This window comes from Scyliorhinus canicula, chromosome 15 (genome assembly GCF_902713615.1).
Source record: "Scyliorhinus canicula chromosome 15, sScyCan1.1, whole genome shotgun sequence".
NCBI classification, from domain to species: domain Eukaryota; kingdom Metazoa; phylum Chordata; class Chondrichthyes; order Carcharhiniformes; family Scyliorhinidae; genus Scyliorhinus; species Scyliorhinus canicula.
The window spans coordinates 124,603,343-124,618,710 of record NC_052160.1 but is presented as its reverse complement, the minus strand read 5'-3'; the positions used below and the strand labels follow the sequence as shown (position 1 = coordinate 124,618,710).

Below are 15,368 nucleotides of genomic sequence, written 5' to 3'. Positions count from 1 at the left end.
GATTTTTTCCCACTCACTTAACCTAGCTACATCTTTTGGTAGTCTCGTTATGCCCTCTTAACTTACTATCCCACCAATCTTTGTGTCATCAGAAAATTTGGAAATCATACCATCCATCCCTTCATCCAATCATTTATATAAATTGTAAAAAAGTTGAGGCCCCAGTCCTGAACCGTGTGGCACATCACTCGTTACATCCAGCCAACCTGAGAAAGACAAACTTATGTCAACTCTCTATTGACTGTTAGCCAGCCAACTTCAATCCATACCAATATGTTGCACTCCCTCCCGACATACACACACACACCATGACCTTTTATTTTCCATAATGACCTTTGCTGTGGCCCTCTGAAAACCTAAGTCCAGTACATCCACCAGTTCCCCTTTATCCACAGCACATGTTACTTCCTCAAAGAACTCCAATAAGTTGGTTAACATGATTTCCCTTTCACAAAACCATGTTGACTTTGCCTGATTACCTTGAACTTATCCAAGTGTCCTGTTATAACTTCTTTAATAATAGTTTGTAACATTTTCCCTACGTCGGATGTTAGGCTAGTTGGTCTGTAGTTTCCCACAATTCCCCATGTTGAATAATGCAGCTACATTTGCTATGTTTCAATCTAATGGGACCTTCCCCCGAATCTAGGGAGATACGTAAAATTGAAACCAATGCATCACCTACCTCACTAGCCTTTTCTTTTAATACCCTAGGATAATGTATCTCAGGACCCAGGAACTCGTCAGCCCACAACTTCAAAATTTACTCAGTATCACCTCTTTGATGATTGTAATTTTCTTGAATTCCTCCCTTCCATCCTTCATTGTTTATATCTGCTTCTAGGATGTTACTTATATCCTCTGTAGCAATATGCCTGTTCAATTCATCTGCCATTTCCTTGTTTCCATCATCAATGCTCCAAGCTCACTTTCTATAGGACCAACATTCTCTTTAATCCTTTGCCTCCACTACATAGTTTAAAATGCTCTCTACTTCCCCAGTTATGCGATTTGCAAGAACATCGGACTCTGTACGGTTCAAATGTAGACCATCCCAATGGTACAGCCCCCACTTTCCTCAATGCTGGTGCCAGTACCTACGTAACATAACCCACTTACCCATATCAGTCTTTAAGTCATGCATACATCTCCCTAATCGAATCTGTCCTATACAAATATGCATGTGGCTCAGGTAATAATCCAGAGGTTATGACCTTTGAAGTTCTAGTTCTTAATTTGACACCTAGCTCGTCATATTGACTATGCAGGGACCACGATTTAGGGACCTTCAAGCGGCTATTGGATAGGTACATGGATTAGGGTAGAATAATGGAGTGTAGATTAATTTCTTCTTAAGGGCAGCACGGTAGCATTGTGGATAGCACAATTGCTTCACAGCTCCAGGGTCCCAAGTTCGATTTCGACTTGGGTCACTGTCTGTGTGGAGTCTGCACATCCTCCCCGTGTGTGCGTGGGTTTCCTCCGGGTACTCCGGTTTCCTCCCACAGTCCAAAGATGTGCAGGTTGGGTGGATTGGCCATGATAAATTGCCCTTAGTGTCCAAAATTCTATGATTAACCTAGGGCGAAAGTTTGGCACAACATCGTGGGCCGAAGGGCCTGTTCTGTGCTGTATTTCTCTATCTATCTATCTCCCCCTCCCAATGCAAGTTCATCTCCAGCCTCAAGCAGACGTTCCTAACACTGGCACCGGACAGGCAACACAGCCGCCTGGACTCACATCTGGATATTGGTAAAACAATAGAATGTTGTCCAAATCACAATTAACCTTAACCCTTCCCATCAGGCAAATTAAAAACAGCACCATAAAATACCAGTAACAATCTATATAAAAGATTCATTCTTCATCTTCATCTCATTATTCATCCTCGACTGCCTCATATTTCAACATTCCACTAATGGATGTCCATACACTCACCTTATTCAGCTCATCCTCCAGTAGACACTTGTCCAGTCCTAGTTCGCTGAAATGATCTTCCTTCACTGTCTTTATGACACTGTACATCTCGGAGTAATCAGAAGACGTGAGATGCGAGAAATTTATGTGTGGTGGAATCAGATCATGGCTCAGGACTTTGGAATTCAGGTATCCAATAATCTTTTCAGAATTTCTGCCGACAGAAAAATGAAGAAAGATTGAGCCAAATCATATGTTGTGGGCTCAAATGCAGGGCAGTGCTGCGGCCAAGCACGTTAAAGGCTGCTGTCAAATCCCACACTTAACACTCTGTAAGATACTCAACCACATGAAGTCAATCACAATAGAAACAATTTCAGAATATAACAACTCCAGACACATCCCCCAAGTGCAATCAATCAGATCTTAAGAGGTCATTATTCCTTTAACCAAGAACACAATATCAGGCTAGAACGAGGGAACACAGTTTAAAAAGAAGGGATCTCCATTTTAAGATAGGGATGAGAATAAATATTTGTTCTCCGAGGGGCATAAATCTCTGGAACCCTGTTCCCCAGAGTGCGGCGGAGGCAGGATCAGTGATTATTTTTAAGGCAGAAGGAGATCGATTCTTTAAGGGAGTCAAAGGCTATCAGGGGTAGGGGAAATGTGCAGTTGAAACCACAACAGATCGGCCATGATCTTTTGAATAGCTGAGCAGGCGCAAGGGCTGCTTACTCCTGCTCCTAACTCAAGTTCGTAAACGGTTAAAGAAATAGGAGGAAGGGTAGACCATACGGTCAGTAAAGCCTGCTCTGCCATTCAATATGATCTTGGGCTGCAATTCCACTTCCCTGTCTATTCCCCATATCCCTTGATTCCCTGAGACGCCAAATGGGTGGCACTGTAGCACAATGGTTAGCAATGTTGCTTCACAGCACACGGGACACAGGTTCTATGCCCGGCTTGGGTCACTGTCTGTGTGGATAACTGACAGGAGTCAGAGAGTAGGCATAACTGGGCATTTTCATAGTGGAATGCTGGATGAATTAGTGCTGGAGCTTCAGCTAGTTACAATCTGTATCAATAACTTGGGTGAAAAGACAGAGAGTAATATAGTTACGTTTGCCGATGACACCAAACTAGGTGAAAAAATAAGCTGTGGGGAGGATGTGCAAAGAGACAGGTTAAGTGAGCGGGCAACAAAATGGCAGATGGGGTATAATATGATGTTAATAATAATATAATATTGTCCTGTGTAATGAGACAGGATTGATTAATAATCTCATTGTTAGGGATCCCCTCAGAAGGAGCGATCACAATATGGTGGAATTTAAAATACAGATGGAGGGTGAGAAGGTAAAATCAAACACTAGTGTTTTGTGCTTAAACAAAGGAGATTACAATGGGATGAGAGAAGAACTAGCTAAGGTAGACTGGGAGCAAAGACTTTATGGTAAAACAGTTTAAGAACAGTGGAGAACCTTCCAAGCGATTTTTCACAGTGCTCAGCAAAGGTTTATACCAACAAAAAGGAAGGATGGTAGAAAGAGGGAAAATCGACCGTGGATATCTAAGGAAATGAGGGAGAGTATCAAATTGAAGGAAAAAGCATATAAAGTGGCAAAGATTAGTGGGAGACTAGAGGAGTGGGAAATCTTTAGGGGGCAACAGAAAGCTACTGAAAAAACTATAAAGAGTAAGATAGATTATGAGAGTAAACTTGCTCAGAATATAAAAAGATAGTAAAAAGATCCTCGTGCCCTCATCACTAACTGGTGCTCATGGGAATGAGGTGTTTACATGTGTGAGTCAGACCAGGTCATAAAGCCCTGGGTGTCAGAATTGTTCTCGGTTCTTTGATCCTGTTCTTCTATACACAAAAGTATTCTGACAAGTTCTCACAAACTTACGTTATGACACATTTCTCATTCATCACATTCGCTTTGAATCCAAGAACTGCAAAAACCACGAGCGTCGCCAGAACAGAGGTGAAAAAATTAATGAAAGCGACAAGGGCTGCATCAAAGTGGCAGTTGTTGTCTTTCTTGTTGTAACTTGAGAATGCGATAACTCCCCCAAATCCAAGACCAAGGGCAAAGAAGACTTGTGTGGCTGCTTCCCTCCATACCTGAGACTCCATCATCTTCTCCAGCTGTTAAAAACAAAATCAACAGTGTATAGAATGGGCAGCTTAATGTAAAAAAAAACACAGGCCAGCCTCAATCCCCATGGCAGTGGGCAAGGACACCACCTGAAACAATGTCGGCCATAGAGGAACCTATATGGATTACAGCGGTTGGAGAAGGCAGCTCACCACCATCTTACGGATGGACAAGTGCTGGCCCAGCCAGCGAAGACAACAACCCATGAAAAAAGAACTTTAAAAAAATTACTGTTTCAGTGCTAAGTCAACTGATCTCAACAAGAGAGCAGCTTGGGCTTCACAACTGGCCAAAGCAGGAAAGGGATGATAATCGCATGGTGTTCTTGAACTTAATGCCCATCCTTTGAACCTTGGCGAAAATGTTTATGCACTCTCCCATACCACATAGTGAAAGTTCCTTCGTGGCATCAATTTTTCCAAAACCCTTGTTAAAAAAATATTAATTCATGGGATTTGTAGCTAAAGGAATAGAGTATAAAGGTAAGGAAGTATTATTGCAAATGTGCAAGGCATTAGTGAGACCACACCTGGAGTATTGTGCAGAGTATTGTCTCCATCTTTGAGGAAAGGTGTAGTGGCATTGGAGGCTGTACAGGAGGTTCACTAGATTGATTCCAAAGATGAGGGGTGGGATTGTCCCATACCCGATGGGGTGGGGGGTCACAGCAGCACGGAGTGGCGTGAACCACTCCGGCGTCGGCCCGCCCCAAAGGTGCAGAATCCTCCGCACCTTCAGAGGCTAGGCTGGCGCCGGAGTGGTTTGCACCCCACCGGTCGGCATGGAAGGCCTTTGGCGCCGTGCCAGCCGGGGCTGAAGGGACTCCGCCGGCCGGCGACAGTCCACGCATGTGCGGGTGCGCAGCGGCTGTTGACGTCATCCCCGTGTATGCGCAGGGGTCACCTACGCGTCGGCCATCGTGGAGGCTGACACGGCCGATGCGTAGGAAATGAGTGTCCCCACGGCACAGTCCCGCCCGTGGATCGATGGGCACCCCCCCCCCTCGGGGCCAGATCGGCCCATGCTCCCTGCCCCCCCCCCCCAGGACCCCGGAGCCCGCCCACGTCGCCAGGTCCCGCCGGTAAGGGACCTAGTCTGATCCACGCCGGCAGGGCCAGCAAAAAAAAACAGGCGGCCACTTGGCCCATCGCGGGCGGAGAATCGCCGGGGGTGTCACTATCTCCAGTGCCAGAGAATTCGGCGGACGTCGGGGGCAGGATTCATGCTCCCCCCACCCCGGGAGGTCGAAGAATCCTGCCCAAGGGGTTTGTCGTATTTTAGAACATAGAATTTACAGTGCAGAAGGAGGCCATTCGGCCCATTGAGTCTGCACCGGCCCTTGGAAAGAGCACCCTTCTTAAGCCCACACCTCCACCCTATCCCCGTAACCCAGTAATCCCACCTAACCTTTTGGACACTAAGGGCAATTTAGCATCGCCAATCCATCTAACCTGCACATTTTTGGATTGAAGAGAGATTGAACAGTTTAGGCTTATACTCTCTTAGAGTTTAGAAGAATGAGGGGTGATCAAATTGAGGTTTACAAGATGATAAAAGGTATGGAAAAAAGTAGACGTGGAGAGAATGCTTCCTCTTGTAGGGCATTATAGAACAAGAGGGCACTGCCTTAGGATAAGAGGTAGCAAATTTAAAACAGAGGTGAGGACAAACTACTTCTCCCAAAGGCTTGTGAATCTCTGGAATTGGCTACCCCAGAGTACGGTGGATGCTGGGACAAATTTAAAGAGCAGTTGGACAGATTTTTAACTGGTGATGGGTTGAAGGGTTATGCGGATCTGGCAGGACGGTGGAGTTAAGGCCAGGATGAGATCAGCTATGATCGAATGACGGAACAGACCCGATGGGCCAAATGGCCTAATTCTGCTCCTATATCTTATGAACTGACGTGGATGCCAGTGGCAAGACCAGCATCGGCTGGCCATCCCCAATGGCCCTTGAACAGAATGACTGGCCCATTTCAAAGGGTATTTAAGAGTCCACTGCTGTGGATCTGGAGTCTCATGGAGGCCAGGCCGGTTAAGGATGGCAGATTTCCTTTCCCAAAGGACATTAATGAACCAGATGGGTTCACAACAATTGATGATGATTTCATGGTCACCACCAGTGAAGCTTTATTTAATTCAATTTAAATTGCCACAACTGCTGTGCTAAAATTTAATGACCGCAGAGTACTAGTCCTCTGAGTTACCAATCCAGTGACATACCCTTGATGCTACTGTGCCTCAGTCTCAAACTTTTCCCAAAGCTATTTTTAAAATTAGTCAAATTTACAAAGTGACAAACTGAAAGGAATTCCTCCCGCTCACTGCCATTAGAACTGCCCAGCCCCCACCCTCTGACAGCCCCCCAGCCACCTCCACTTAGTACACCTACTCCCTCCCAATCGAGCCCCCCCCCCCATCTCCCAAGGCCAGCCACCATCTCCCAGACACCCACCACCATTCCAGTGCCGCCCCCATACCCCCCAAAGCCATCCTGACCCCTTACCCAGTAATGCCTAATAGTCAATTGCAGACCTCACTTTAAGGACGAGCGTACCTTCGGAGTAAACATGTGAAGAATTCCATCAATCGAGCCTCTGAGGAGAAGGCTCCGAATCAGGAAACAGATCAGCACGACGTATGGAAACAGAGAACTGAAGTACATCACCTGAAAATGATTCAAATAAACATAGGGAATCAAATATACTGACTTCCAAAGGGCAATTCACTTTTTTTTTAATAAATCTTTTTATTGGGTTTTTGAACAAAGTATACTTGGCGGTATGTACACAGAATATGATATATATATATATATATATATAGAAGAGAAGGGCACACACAAACATGTCACAAAAATTAGAAAAAAAGGTAATAAAAAAGTAATTAAAAAATCAAATAACGTAACTGGTAGGGTATTATGCACCAGCTCTACAGCAGCAACTCTGTACAATTGGCAAAATCATTTACAACACATAAGTAGGCATCTGTTGGTGGGGGGGGAGGTGGGGGGGGAGGTGGGGGGGGATTGGGGTATGGAGACTGGAGAGGTGAATATACATTTGGGTGCCGGAGAAACAATTACAGTGGGCAATAATCAAATGGGCTTGGTGTTGGTGTTGTCACTTGCTTCCCCCGGACGGATTTTGCTGCCGTTGTCGTCTCGCGCTCACCTCCTCTTCGGCCGTTCCTCTCGTCTTTCACCTGAATTCTCCTTGTTCTCTGTTCCTGTAGATGCCAAGTTTGTTATCGTTTTCCTGCCTACCACTCCCCCCCCCCCCCCACCTCCCTGGTTCCCCTCTATTGTTCCCTGTCTCTTCCCTCTTCCCCCCCCCCCCCCCCCAACTGCTCCCTCCCACCTCCTGTGGTTTGCCTTTCTTTCCTCTGAGGTTATCTGTGTCCACCTCCCCCCCCCATCTCCCAGTCTATCTCTCCCTCTCATGCTTTGGCTACTTTCCCCTGATTTCTGGCTACCTGGCTATTTTTCTGCTTGTTCGTTGGCCACAAACAGGTCCCGGAACAATCGCGTGGATGGCTCCCACGTTCTGTGGAAGCCGTCATCTGACCCTCGGATGGCGAATTTGATTTTCTCCATTTGAAGAGATTCCAAGAGGTCGGACAGCCAGTCTGCAGCTCTGGGTGGTGCTGCTGACTGCCAGCCGAACAGGATTCTATGGCGGGCGATCAGTGAGGCAAAGGTAAGGGCGTCCGCCCTCCTCCCCAGGAATAGATCTGGATGGTCTGAAACCCTGAAGATTGCCACTATCGGGCATGGCTCCACCCTCATCCCACCAATTTGGACATTGCCTCGAAGAAGGCTGTCCAGTACCCCGCAAGTCTGGGGCAAGACCAGAACATGTGGGCGTGGTTGGCTGGGCCTCCTTGGCACAGTTCACATCTATCCTGCACTTCAGGGAAGAACCGACTCATACGGGTTCTTGTTAAGTGGGCTCTATGTACCACATATAGTTGCGTCAGGCTGAGCCTTGCGCACGTGGAGGTGGAGTTGGCCCTATGCAGTGCTTTGCTCCAGAGTCCCCACCCTATTTCAATCCCCAGGTCCTCCTCCCATTTCTTTCTTGTTGCGTCCAGTACGGTGTCAGCCCCTTCTACCAGTCAGTCATACATGTCGCTACAGTTTCCTTTATCTAGTATGCGCGCGTCCAGTAACTCTTCCAGTAATGTCTGTTGGGCAGTTGTGGGTACGTCCCTGTCTCCTCTCGTAAGAAGTTTTTGAATAACAGGTACCTTAGCTCGTTCCCCTGGCTAGCTGGAATTTCTCTATCAGTTCGTCCAGTGTTGCGATCCTGCTGTCCGTGTACAGGTCCCTGACTGTCAGTGTCCCTCCGTCCCACCTTTTGAAGGTGGCTTCAGTCAGCGCTAGTGTGAATCTATGGTTGTTGCAGATGGGAGCTTTGTTCGACATTTTGGTCAGGCCACATTGCTGCCATAGTTGGTTCCAGGACTGGAGGGCGGCTGTCACCACTGGGCTGCTGGAGTGTTTTTTGGGTGGGGATGGGAGTGCTGCCGTGGCGAGGGCCTGGATGGAGGACTCCATGCAGGAGGCCTCTTCTCCGCGCACCCACTCGGCTTCTGGCTCCTGGATCCATCCTCTTATTCGCTCAGCCGTCGCCGCCCAGTGGTAGAATTGTAGGTTTGGGAGGCCTAGCCCCCCCCCCCCCCCCCCCCCCGGATTTTGTTTTTTGTAGGACCTTCTTCGGGATCCTAGCATTCCCCCCCCCCCCCCCCCCCCCCCCATATGAACGCCATGATTAGTTTGTCTAGTGCTTTGAAAAAGGCCTTGGGGACGTAGATCGGAATGGATCTAAGTAGGAAGAGGAACCTGGGCAGTACGTTCATTTTGATCGTCTGGTCTCTCCCCGCGAGGGAGAGTGGGAGTGTGTTCCATCTTTGCAGGTCCTTTTTTACTTCCTTTATCAGACTGGTGAGGTTCCATTTGTGGATCCCTTTCCAGTCATGGGCTATTTGGATCCCCAGGTAGCGGGAAGATCTCGCTTATGCTCATGTTGAGTTTGTGGCCCGAGAAGGTGCCAAACTCTTTCAGGAGCGCGATGATTCCGTCCATGCTGCTCTGTGGGTCCAAAATGTAGAGGAGCAGGTCATCTGTATAGAGTGAGGCTCTGCTCTCGGCCTCCCCTTCGGAACCCCCTCCAGCTTTTTGCTGCTCTGAGCGCAATTGCTAGTAGCTCGATCGCTAGAGCGAACAGCAGCGGGGACAGTGGGCATCCTTGTCTGGTGCCCCTGTGCAGCTGGAAGTTTCGGGAGTTGGTGTTGTTGGTCCGTACGCTCACCATGTATAGGAGTTTTACCCAGGAGGTGAATCCTGTTCCGAACCCCAACCGCTCCGACTCTGTCGAAGGCCTTTTCTGTGTCTAGGGAGACGATCACCTCTGGTACTCTCTCCCCGGAGGGGGTCATTGTCATGTTCAGCAGGCGCCTGATGTTCGAGGTAAGCTGTCTACCTTTGACAAAGCCCGTCTGGTCCTCTGCCAAGCGCAATTAACTTGACCACTGGCAAACATCAGAGGCATTATCAACACCATATTTAATTAAACACAAAAATATTGAGTCCATCCAGTTTCAGAATCTGACTCCAAATTCAAAGCAAAATACTGCAGATACTGAAAATCTGAAATAAAAACAAGAGCTGGATAAAAATAATTTGGTCTGACAGAATTTGTGGGAGAAGAACAGAGTCGATGTTTCAAGTCCAGTATGACTCGTCTTCGGTTCCAAAGGGAGCTGCTTGAATTTTTCCAGTGCTTTGCTCTTTCATTTCAGAATTTGACAGCTGCAAACAAAGTAAAGCTCCCTCCAGACTGTCCCCATCAAACACTCGCAGGACAGGTACAGCACAGGGTTAGATACAGAGTAAAGCTCCCTCTACACTGTCCCCGTCAAACACTCCAAGGACAGGTACAGCACGGAGTGAGATACAGAGTAAAGCTCCCTCTACACTGTCCCCATCAAACACGCCCAGGACAGGTACAGCATGGGGTTGGATACAGAGTAAAGCTCCCTCTATACTGTCCCTATCAAACACTCCCAGGACAGGTACAGCACAGGGCTAGATACAGACTAAAGCTCCTTCTACACTGTCCCCATCAAACACTCCCAGGACAGGTACGTCACGGGGTTAGATACAGAGTAAAGCTCCCTCTGCACTGTCCCCATCAAACACTCCCAGGACAGGTACAGCACGGGGTTAGATACAGAGTAAAGCTCCCTCTACACTGTCACCATCAAACACTCCCAGGACAGGTACAACACAGGGTTAGATACAGAGTAAAGCTCCCTTTACACTGTCCCCATCAAACACTCCCAGGACAGGTACAGCACAGGGTTAGATACAGAGTAAAGCTCCCTCTACACTGTCCCCATCAAACACTCCCAGGACAGGTACAGCACAGGGTTAGATACAGAGTAAAGCTCCCTCTACACTGTCCCCATCAAACACTCCCAGGACAGGAGCAGCACAGGGTTACACCTAGAATAAAGCTCCCTCTACCCTTTCCAAATCAAAGCTTGGACTAACCTTGCCAGATGATTGGATGCCTTTGATTGTACACAATCCTACAAGAAACCATGCAGACAATAGACACAGCGTCATCTTCCAATTCAGGCCTCCTCCTTCATTGATATTATTAGCGATATTCAAAGTTTCTCTGTACCAGAAGTAAGTCGTAGCTGAACTCTTTTCACATTCTGGCTCTACAACTGGAATGAGATATAGTCACAATTAGTGTCATCGCCAACTTTATAGAGTGTGAAAATTATTTTATTGTCAAATGTTACCTAGGTTCACTTTGCCCAGACATTAGATCACGGGTCTGTACTGGAGGCAGCATATCTGACATTGTGCTGCACTGGGGTCAATTAGCACTGTTGCTTCACAGCACCAGGGACCTGGGTTCAATTCCTGCTTGGGAGAACTGTGCAGAGTCTTTCCCGTGTCTACGCGGGTTTCTTCTGGGCGCTCCGCTTTCCTCCCACAAGTCCCGAAAGACGTGCTATTAGGTGAATTGGACATTCTGAATTCTCCCTCAGTGTACCCGAACAGGCACCAGAGTGTGGCAACTGGGGGATTTTCACAGTAACTTCATTGCAGTGATAATGTAAGTCTACTTGTGACACTAATAAAGATTATTATTATGAGGGGCAGACATCCTATTGGAGGAGGAATGGGAGGGACCCTGTTATTAGTAAAACTTCTGTGGTTAACGTGGAGGAAGATCCAACCCTGGCGGGGCCCCCCCACGGTGGCCTGGCCCACAATCGGGCCTACCGATCGGTGGGCAGGCTGGTTCCGTGGGGGCCTACTTCACGCCAGGCCCTGTAGGGCTCCGCCATATTGCCCGGGGGCCGGCGCGGAGAAGGGAAACCCCGTGCATACGCGGAAATACACTGGCCATTCCGCGCATGTGTGGAAGTACGTCGGCCATTCCACGCATGCACCAACTCGCACGGGCCGTTTGGCGCCGGCTGGAGCTGCGGGAACCACTCCGGCGGCAACCTAGCCCCCTAGAAAGGGGAGAATTCCTCACTTTCAGGGGCCATTGATGCCAGAGTGGTTGCCGCCGGTTTTCACGCCGGCGTGGGGACATAGCCCATTATTGGAGAATCCTGCCCACATGTATCCAAAGGTCAAAGGACATCCACCCTTTTGAGCCCTCTGACCTGTTTATGCATTGGCTGGTTTAATTCGTTCAATTCTCATACGAAACATGAGTTGAGAAAAGAGCCCTGAATCCAGTCTGACACGTCTCCTCCCTCAGGCCACACAGCTTCTGAGCTTCCCTTGCTGAAAGAAAACAGCCTGAGAAATACAACTTGGGCACACTGTTTCCTCAGGGTGTATCCCCAGTCTGAGGCAGCAAAGGGCCCGCAGACTCAAGAATCTCAACTTCACTCAATAGGAAACTGCACGAGGTCCTACACAGCAACACAAGCTCTGACTCCCACTCCCATTTTGCTCTGGACGTGAGTGCAAGTGGCCTGGAAAGAACAGAGAACATAGGGTGCAGAATGAGGCCATTTGGCCCATCGAGTCTGTACCGACCCACTTAAGCCCTCACTTCCACCCTATCCCCGTAACCCGTAACCCAATAATATCCCCTCCTAACCTTTTTGGACACTAAGGGCAATTTAGCATGGCCAATCCACCTAACCTGCCCATCTTTGGACTGTGGGAGGAAACCGGAGCATCCGGAGGAAACCCACGCAGACTCGGGGGGAATGTGCAGACTGTGCACACAGTGATCCAGCAGGGAATCGAACCTGGGACACTCGCGCTCTGAAGTCACAGTGCTAACCACTGTGCCACCGTGCTTCCCTAAAACACACCTATGGTTCAATTATTATCACCAAGTTTTTACCATTGAGCAAACTGTCCCCTTGCTACACCATTGATCGATACTCAATTGACTAGACAGAGTGCAGGGTTGGGGGGGAGGCAAACCTGGAATCTCACCACTGACAGTAGCAGGAACAGGCAGAAATACAGGGCATGCAGTAACTTTAAAGGTTGGAAGCCACCCCTCCCCTGAATCGAATATCTTACTTACTGGTAACGGTGCCGTTGCTGATCAGGGGGCATTCACTCCAGGGGAGGGGAGACTGGAACGATTTAAAAAAATAAAAAATACTCCAGCCGATGATGACATTATAATAAAGTCCAACGAAGAAGCAAACCTAGGGAGAGAGAAGAGAAGAGAAAGCTCCAACTGAATACTGGGCATGACACTGAGAACAAAGGAGGGAGGGGGGGAAGCAGCAGGGAGATGAGAAGGGAGATGTGGGAGGGGGTATTGGTTTGGGGAAGATTGTGAATGGTTGGTCAATTATGTTGATAAAGATGCAAAGATGATGGGTATTGTTTGATTACAAACGGATCAGGAGAATCTGCTGAGTAACTGAGCTGATAGTCTTTTTTACGTGGTGAGGTTAAACCTCATAAAGCACGAGGGGTGGAATTCTCCGCTCTCGCGATGCATCGGGAAGGTCATTGTGAACTCGGCCGAGTTTGGCGACGGCCTCGGAGGCCGCTCCTCACACCTTATTCGCCCCCACCCGGGAGGCTAGGAGCGGCGCTCCATTATTCTCGGCCGCCGGGCCTTGACGCTTGAGTCAAGGCGGCGCGCCGAGAATGACGTGACGGCGGCGCCTAAGTGACGTCAGCCGTGCATGCGCAGGTTGTCCGGCTCCAACTCGCGCATGCGCGGCTGACGTCACGACGGCTGACGGCTCCAACCTGCGCATGCGCGGTTGCCGTCTTCCCCTCCGCTGCCCCGCAAGACGTGGCGGCTTGATCTTGCGGGCCGGCGGAGGGGAAAGAGTGCGTTGCTTTGAGACGCTGGCCCGACGATCGGTGGGCACCGATCGCGGGCCAGTCCCCTCCCGAGCACGGCCGTGGTGCTCACTCCCCTCTCCGTCCCCCACATGCCACAAATGAGCATTTGGCGCCCATGTTCACGACGGCAGCGACCAGGTGTGGTTGCCGCTGTCGTGAACTGGTCGGAACGTCAGGCCGCTCGCCTATCCGGGCCGGGGAATCGCCGGTCTCCGTGAAAAACGAGCGGGGGTTGGGAGAATCGCGGGGGCTGCCAGGGCGGCGTGTCGTGAGTCGCCCGGCCCTCCCGCGATTCTCCCACCCGGCGTGGGGAGCGGAGAATCGTGCCCGAGGGCTCCAGGATAAGGAAGACAATACCAAACCTGACCACAAGATGGTGGGAGACCTTGTCGGTACTGTGGAGCCTAAAGACCTCACTGGTAAGAGCAATGCCCAGCAATCTCACTGCAATGTTTCCACTGCAGCTGACTAGGGCATTTCCGAAAGTTGTGTAAATCCAAGACATTAACACTGTTGTGTTATGCTTCTTCATCTTGCATAGGCTGCTTCCTTGATGTATACTCTGACAAAGGAAAGTTCAGACTTGAAGATAGGTTTAACACATTAATTGAACAGTTAACAATTCTCCTACTTGAGTTTGACTCTCCTGCTAATCTAACAACAGTAACTCAATCTAACTAATCAATCTGCTCTAATCCATGCGGTGGGTGTGATGCTTCCTGATCTGCCCCTGTCTCTCTGAGTGTCGCCTATGGAAAGAGAAAGGAGCATGTGTGCCCTGTCCTTTTATATGGGTCGCCCTCTTGTGGTAGTGTCACCTCTGATGTCTTGACTGCCCATTGGTCGTGTCCTATCTTACTGACCTATTGGTTGAATGTCTGTGTGTCATGATGTCTCTGGTGCTCCCTCTAGTGTTTATTTGGTCTTAGTGTATTTACATTAACCCCTTGTGTATTTACAGTGATGCATATCACCACAGACACGTGTGCAGGATCCCAAAACAATCTACTAGATTGAAGTACTCCACCAACAAGAACAATCAACAGTGCTCCTTGGGTGAGATCAAGGATCCTGGGATTCTCCTTTTGAAATGTTGACATCTCCTTGAACAGTCACCTCACCATTTTCAAGTTAGACATGGGGGCCAGTGTTGCAGTCCACTTGGACAAAGAACCATGGCTGATGGAGCAAAGCCTGTTGCCAACCAGTAAAATAAGCAGGCAGCATCCCAGATAAAGATACGTTGCAGACGATCCTCCAACGCAAAGAGAAACAAATAAGGGAGGCATGATTTGTGTTTCACAATCAAAACATTTCCCTTTGAAACAGGAAACATTTTCCTTTAAATCACTCCTTAACCGTCTCTCCTCAGAGAAAAATCCCAGCTTCTCCAATCGCTCTATATTAACTGAAGTCCCTCCTACCTGGAATAGATCCAGTAAATCTCCTCCTCACCCTCTCAAAAGCCTTCACATCCTTCCTAAAGTGTGGTGCCAGGAATTGTGGGAAATATTCCAGGTGAGGTTGAACCAGTTTTCTGTATCGGTTTAGCAAAATTCCCAGGCTTTGTACTCAATTCCTCTATGAAAGCGACAGATCTCATTCACTTTTCAACAGTTTCTCAGCCACTAAGCTCGGCGATGATACTCACAATGCAACTTGCAAATCCAATGCCTCCTAGCCTGGGACAGATATAGTTCCAAACACCAATACTTCCACGCCTTATTCTCTGGCCCACCGCAAGTTCCAGGAAAAACAAAGGAATTCCGATGATGAGCAGCAGAATGAAGTAGGGAACAAGATAGGCACCTGAAAATAAGGCAGAGATTTGACATGAATAAAAACACATTTCAAAATCCATGAAAATACATTACGCACTGTGCTGGAACTTTCAGGTCTCACATTGATGAATGTCTG

At 48.5% G+C, this 15,368-nt stretch overlaps 1 protein-coding gene across 1 annotated transcript in view; it reads right to left on the bottom strand.

The window, feature by feature from the left end:
- slc6a17 (solute carrier family 6 member 17) overlaps window positions 1-15,368 on the bottom strand; it is a 101,163-nt gene that overhangs the window by 16,400 nt on the left and 69,395 nt on the right. Inside the window, exons 3-8 of the mRNA XM_038819676.1 lie at window positions 15,103-15,260; window positions 12,667-12,793; window positions 10,638-10,819; window positions 6,642-6,752; window positions 3,831-4,072; window positions 1,939-2,131 (exon numbers count right to left, since the gene is read on the bottom strand). Of these exons, the coding sequence (XP_038675604.1) occupies window positions 1,939-2,131; window positions 3,831-4,072; window positions 6,642-6,752; window positions 10,638-10,819; window positions 12,667-12,793; window positions 15,103-15,260 (1,013 nt within the window). The remainder of the gene's footprint in view (window positions 1-1,938; window positions 2,132-3,830; window positions 4,073-6,641; window positions 6,753-10,637; window positions 10,820-12,666; window positions 12,794-15,102; window positions 15,261-15,368) is intronic.